The sequence below is a fragment of the Osmerus mordax genome, chromosome 8 (assembly GCF_038355195.1).
Source record: "Osmerus mordax isolate fOsmMor3 chromosome 8, fOsmMor3.pri, whole genome shotgun sequence".
Classification (NCBI taxonomy): Eukaryota; Metazoa; Chordata; class Actinopteri; order Osmeriformes; family Osmeridae; genus Osmerus; species Osmerus mordax.
The window spans coordinates 11,372,341-11,378,779 of record NC_090057.1 but is presented as its reverse complement, the minus strand read 5'-3'; the positions used below and the strand labels follow the sequence as shown (position 1 = coordinate 11,378,779).

The window sequence follows — 6,439 nt, the reverse complement described above, 5'->3', positions numbered from 1 at the left end:
AAGTTACTAACAAAGAAGTGGAAACCATGAAAGTTTTCACATTTGAGTCAAGTTCCTCTAAGAATACAAAATGTCACCTTAATCAACTGTCTATGGCTGGCTGCCATATTAGACACACACATAAGAAAAGCGCATGCTGTGGCGTCAATATAAGTTGAGTGCACAAAAACCACTGGTAAATTATTTTCTAGGTTGTAATTCTAAGTTTTTAAATAGAAAATGAGACACATGCAATAGAGAATATTATTACTGAATTATTTACAATTTTGCAATTCCAATCCCAAATCTAACAAATGCAAAGAGTATTATTAATTTGCATGAAATGCTTGTGTAGTAACTAATTCTATATTATTATTTTGAAGAAAATCTAATTATTAGAAGGAGGTGTTGTATGCCAGAGATAAGGTTTTTATCACAGTGTTACATGTTTGTCCAGACAAAATAAACCTGAGAAACATACACCTCTCATTAAATGATCTCCATTACATATGCAGAGTGGACATTATGACAGACAAAAGATTTCCTTTATATGTAAAATCTGAGTTCTCATTAACATGGAGCTGTTTGTTTCCTCCAGATCCCCCATTGGCCAACCATACTTGATTGTGGGCGGAGACTTGACTAAGAAGACATCATATAGCTCCAGAGAGACTCAACCAGAGAGACTACAGAGAGAGACTGAACCAGAGACAGCAGTTCCCAGAGAGAGGATCAACCAGAAAGAGCAGTGACCACAGCAGAAATAAGCTTCTAGAGACTAGATCCAAGACAGGATCCAGAGAGACTAGACAGAGAACAAAGAGAGACCAGAGTTATGGAGACACATCACTGTGACACCTGTGGGAAGAGCCTTTCCTCATCCAGTAGCCTCAAGACCCACATGATGATCCACACTGGAGAGAAGCCCTACAGCTGTGACCTCTGTGGTAAAACCTTTAGCCAGGCTGGCAACTTAAGAGGTCACCGCAGGATCCACACTGATGAGAAACCCTACAGCTGTGACCTCTGTGGTAAAAGCTTTAGCCAGGCTTGCCATTTCACTGTTCACCGCAGGATCCACACTGGAGAGAAGCCCTACAACTGCGACTTCTGTGGTAAAACCTTTAGCCGTGCTGGAAATCTCAACATTCACTGCAGGATCCACACTGGGGAAAAGCCTCACACCTGTGAATGCTGTGATAAAGCCTTCTCTAACAAGGGTGATTTGAAGAAACACAGCAGGATCCACACAGGAGAGAGGCCCTACAGATGTAACTTCTGTGGGAAAGTTAGTCCACATATTTAAATTTTAGGTATATGTTTATTGTATGCACCTTCCTGCCAAAGCAAATTCCTTGTCTGTGCAAACTTTCATGGCGAATAAATCCCTTTCTGATTCTGATTCTGATTCTGATTCTGAAAACCTTTAACCGGGCTGATACTCTCAACATTCACTGCAGGATCCACACTGGGGAAAAGCCCCACTTCTGTGAATGCTGTGATAAAGCCTTCTCTAACAAGAGTGATTTGAAGAAACACAGCAGGATCCACACAAGAGGACTTCATTATCACTTGGTTTTAGTCTGTTAGCTTTGTTGGTAAGTGTAAAGCCTTTTGTCAAACTGATTTGAAAAGTGATTTACAAATAAAGTTGTCCGAAATACCTTCTCTGTCTTGGTTGATTTGTTTTGTGACAGTTCACCTAAATAGTATGTTTCCAAACTACTTGTGAACATAGGACAGACGTTACTGACTAACTGTATTTCACTGCATTTTTGACATGTAGACATGTTTACAGAAGTATGTTATTCTCAGCATTGTCCATTGTGCTCATATTCAGGATTGTAATAATAATTCAAAACCAATCTCAACAAACTTGTTTCTTAAGTTTAATACTGTGCTTTATCGCTTGGTACGTTTTTACGTTACAATAGTGGATAGGATCCTGACACTGGAAGACCAAAACAGGTTGTTTTTATTCCAAATAACACACCATTTAGGATTACGGGCTTATGGGCTGGTTTATGGGTTGGCTTATGGCCTTGAAGATGTGAAGGAGTTCACCTTTACACTTCAAGTATCATAGAAAAAGATTTGCTCAATTGGATACCAAAATAGTCAGAAGCTATTTCCATAATTACTTGTCCTAAACAAACATCCTGAATAATGTTGCTGATGACCAGTGCAATGCACACTGATCTTAATCCATTGTAGAGTACGGACACACATTCTCTGTATTTACATTCGCAAGTCGAGGGTCATGAGACTGAATGGTTGTAAAACAAAGGGGTTAATTGTCCTATTTACCAGATGATAGCCTGATAACAGGGCAGTTTACACATTTATCTCCTACCTCACTGGGATGTTCTCATACAAACTGTATTTTATCCTCCAAGTTAGTTTAGATTTGATCTCATTAGACTATTGCATAGCCTGCTGTGTGTCTATAATATAAAGTTAGATAAAGTTCCACTTTGTTTGGGTTAAATGAACGTCTTCAGAGGTTCAATTTGAATCCAGGAGAGAAGTTACTAACAAAGAAGTGGAAACCATGAAAGTTTTCACATTTGAGTCAAGTTCCTCTAAGAATACAAAATGTCACCTTAATCAACTGTCTATGGCTGGCTGCCATATTAGACACACACATAAGAAAAGCGCATGCTGTGGCGTCAATATAAGTTGAGTGCACAAAAACCACTGGTAAATTATTTTCTAGGTTGTAATTCTAAGTTTTTAAATAGAAAATGAGACACATGCAATAGAGAATATTATTACTGAATTATTTACAATTTTGCAATTCCAATCCCAAATCTAACAAATGCAAAGAGTATTATTAATTTGCATGAAATGCTTGTGTAGTAACTAATTCTATATTATTATTTTGAAGAAAATCTAATTATTAGAAGGAGGTGTTGTATGCCAGAGATAAGGTTTTTTATCACAGTGTTACATGTTTGTCCAGACAAAATAAACCTGAGAAACATACACCTCTCATTAAATGATCTCCATTACATATGCAGAGTGGACATTATGACAGACAAAAGATTTCCTTTATATGTAAAATCTGAGTTCTCATTAACATGGAGCTGTTTGTTTCCTCCAGATCCCCCATTGGCCAACCATACTTGATTGTGGGCGGAGACTTGACTAAGAAGACATCATATAGCTCCAGAGAGACTCAACCAGAGAGACTACAGAGAGAGACTGAACCAGAGACAGCAGTTCCCAGAGAGAGGATCAACCAGAAAGAGCAGTGACCACAGCAGAAATAAGCTTCTAGAGACTAGATCCAAGACAGGATCCAGAGAGACTAGACAGAGAACAAAGAGAGACCAGAGTTATGGAGACACATCACTGTGACACCTGTGGGAAGAGCCTTTCCTCATCCAGTAGCCTCAAGACCCACATGATGATCCACACTGGAGAGAAGCCCTACAGCTGTGACCTCTGTGGTAAAACCTTTAGCCAGGCTGGCAACTTAAGAGGTCACCGCAGGATCCACACTGATGAGAAACCCTACAGCTGTGACCTCTGTGGTAAAAGCTTTAGCCAGGCTTGCCATTTCACTGTTCACCGCAGGATCCACACTGGAGAGAAGCCCTACAACTGCGACTTCTGTGGTAAAACCTTTAGCCGTGCTGGAAATCTCAACATTCACTGCAGGATCCACACTGGGGAAAAGCCTCACACCTGTGAATGCTGTGATAAAGCCTTCTCTAACAAGGGTGATTTGAAGAAACACAGCAGGATCCACACAGGAGAGAGGCCCTACAGATGTAACTTCTGTGGGAAAACCTTTAACCGGGCTGATACTCTCAACATTCACTGCAGGATCCACACTGGGGAAAAGCCCCACTTCTGTGAATGCTGTGATAAAGCCTTCTCTAACAAGAGTGATTTGAAGAAACACAGCAGGATCCACACAAGAGGACTTCATTATCACTTGGTTTTAGTCTGTTAGCTTTGTTGGTAAGTGTAAAGCCTTTTGTCAAACTGATTTGAAAAGTGATTTACAAATAAAGTTGTCCGAAATACCTTCTCTGTCTTGGTTGATTTGTTTTGTGACAGTTCACCTAAATAGTATGTTTCCAAACTACTTGTGAACATAGGACAGACGTTACTGACTAACTGTATTTCACTGCATTTTTGACATGTAGACATGTTTACAGAAGTATGTTATTCTCAGCATTGTCCATTGTGCTCATATTCAGGATTGTAATAATAATTCAAAACCAATCTCAACAAACTTGTTTCTTAAGTTTAATACTGTGCTTTATCGCTTGGTACGTTTTTACGTTACAATAGTGGATAGGATCCTGACACTGGAAGACCAAAACAGGTTGTTTTTATTCCAAATAACACACCATTTAGGATTACGGGCTTATGGGCTGGTTTATGGGTTGGCTTATGGCCTTGAAGATGTGAAGGAGTTCACCTTTACACTTCAAGTATCATAGAAAAAGATTTGCTCAATTGGATACCAAAATAGTCAGAAGCTATTTCCATAATTACTTGTCCTAAACAAACATCCTGAATAATGTTGCTGATGACCAGTGCAATGCACACTGATCTTAATCCATTGTAGAGTACGGACACACATTCTCTGTATTTACATTCGCAAGTCGAGGGTCATGAGACTGAATGGTTGTAAAACAAAGGGGTTAATTGTCCTATTTACCAGATGATAGCCTGATAACAGGGCAGTTTACACATTTATCTCCTACCTCACTGGGATGTTCTCATACAAACTGTATTTTATCCTCCAAGTTAGTTTAGATTTGATCTCATTAGACTATTGCATAGCCTGCTGTGTGTCTATAATATAAAGTTAGATAAAGTTCCACTTTGTTTGGGTTAAATGAACGTCTTCAGAGGTTCAATTTGAATCCAGGAGAGAAGTTACTAACAAAGAAGTGGAAACCATGAAAGTTTTCACATTTGAGTCAAGTTCCTCTAAGAATACAAAATGTCACCTTAATCAACTGTCTATGGCTGGCTGCCATATTAGACACACACATAAGAAAAGCGCATGCTGTGGCGTCAATATAAGTTGAGTGCACAAAAACCACTGGTAAATTATTTTCTAGGTTGTAATTCTAAGTTTTTAAATAGAAAATGAGACACATGCAATAGAGAATATTATTACTGAATTATTTACAATTTTGCAATTCCAATCCCAAATCTAACAAATGCAAAGAGTATTATTAATTTGCATGAAATGCTTGTGTAGTAACTAATTCTATATTATTATTTTGAAGAAAATCTAATTATTAGAAGGAGGTGTTGTATGCCAGAGATAAGGTTTTTATCACAGTGTTACATGTTTGTCCAGACAAAATAAACCTGAGAAACATACACCTCTCATTAAATGATCTCCATTACATATGCAGAGTGGACATTATGACAGACAAAAGATTTCCTTTATATGTAAAATCTGAGTTCTCATTAACATGGAGCTGTTTGTTTCCTCCAGATCCCCCATTGGCCAACCATACTTGATTGTGGGCGGAGACTTGACTAAGAAGACATCATATAGCTCCAGAGAGACTCAACCAGAGAGACTACAGAGAGAGACTGAACCAGAGACAGCAGTTCCCAGAGAGAGGATCAACCAGAAAGAGCAGTGACCACAGCAGAAATAAGCTTCTAGAGACTAGATCCAAGACAGGATCCAGAGAGACTAGACAGAGAACAAAGAGAGACCAGAGTTATGGAGACACATCACTGTGACACCTGTGGGAAGAGCCTTTCCTCATCCAGTAGCCTCAAGACCCACATGATGATCCACACTGGAGAGAAGCCCTACAGCTGTGACCTCTGTGGTAAAACCTTTAGCCAGGCTGGCAACTTAAGAGGTCACCGCAGGATCCACACTGATGAGAAACCCTACAGCTGTGACCTCTGTGGTAAAAGCTTTAGCCAGGCTTGCCATTTCACTGTTCACCGCAGGATCCACACTGGAGAGAAGCCCTACAACTGCGACTTCTGTGGTAAAACCTTTAGCCGTGCTGGAAATCTCAACATTCACTGCAGGATCCACACTGGGGAAAAGCCTCACACCTGTGAATGCTGTGATAAAGCCTTCTCTAACAAGGGTGATTTGAAGAAACACAGCAGGATCCACACAGGAGAGAGGCCCTACAGATGTAACTTCTGTGGGAAAACCTTTAACCGGGCTGATACTCTCAACATTCACTGCAGGATCCACACTGGGGAAAAGCCCCACTTCTGTGAATGCTGTGATAAAGCCTTCTCTAACAAGAGTGATTTGAAGAAACACAGCAGGATCCACACAAGAGGACTTCATTATCACTTGGTTTTAGTCTGTTAGCTTTGTTGGTAAGTGTAAAGCCTTTTGTCAAACAGATTTGAAAAGTGATTTACAAATAAAGTTGTCCGAAATACCTTCTCTGTCTTGGTTGATTTGTTTTGTGACAGTTCACCTAAATAGTATGTTTCC

The 6,439-nt window shown here is 39.6% G+C and overlaps 2 protein-coding genes across 2 annotated transcripts; both read left to right on the top strand.

Moving 5' to 3' along the window:
• Positions 1-835: 835 nt before the first annotated feature.
• LOC136947182 (zinc finger protein 239-like) lies at positions 836-1,536 on the top strand (the record flags this gene model as incomplete). The annotated part of the gene is made up of 2 exons (XM_067241070.1): positions 836-1,268; positions 1,403-1,536. Coding segments are annotated over 2 exons (567 nt in total), but the record flags the coding sequence as incomplete, so codon positions are not given.
• A 1,804-nt stretch (positions 1,537-3,340) lies between these two features.
• LOC136947645 (zinc finger protein 271-like) lies at positions 3,341-6,268 on the top strand (the record flags this gene model as incomplete). The annotated part of the gene is made up of 2 exons (XM_067241776.1): positions 3,341-3,901; positions 5,711-6,268. Coding segments are annotated over 2 exons (1,119 nt in total), but the record flags the coding sequence as incomplete, so codon positions are not given.
• Positions 6,269-6,439: the final 171 nt, after the last annotated feature.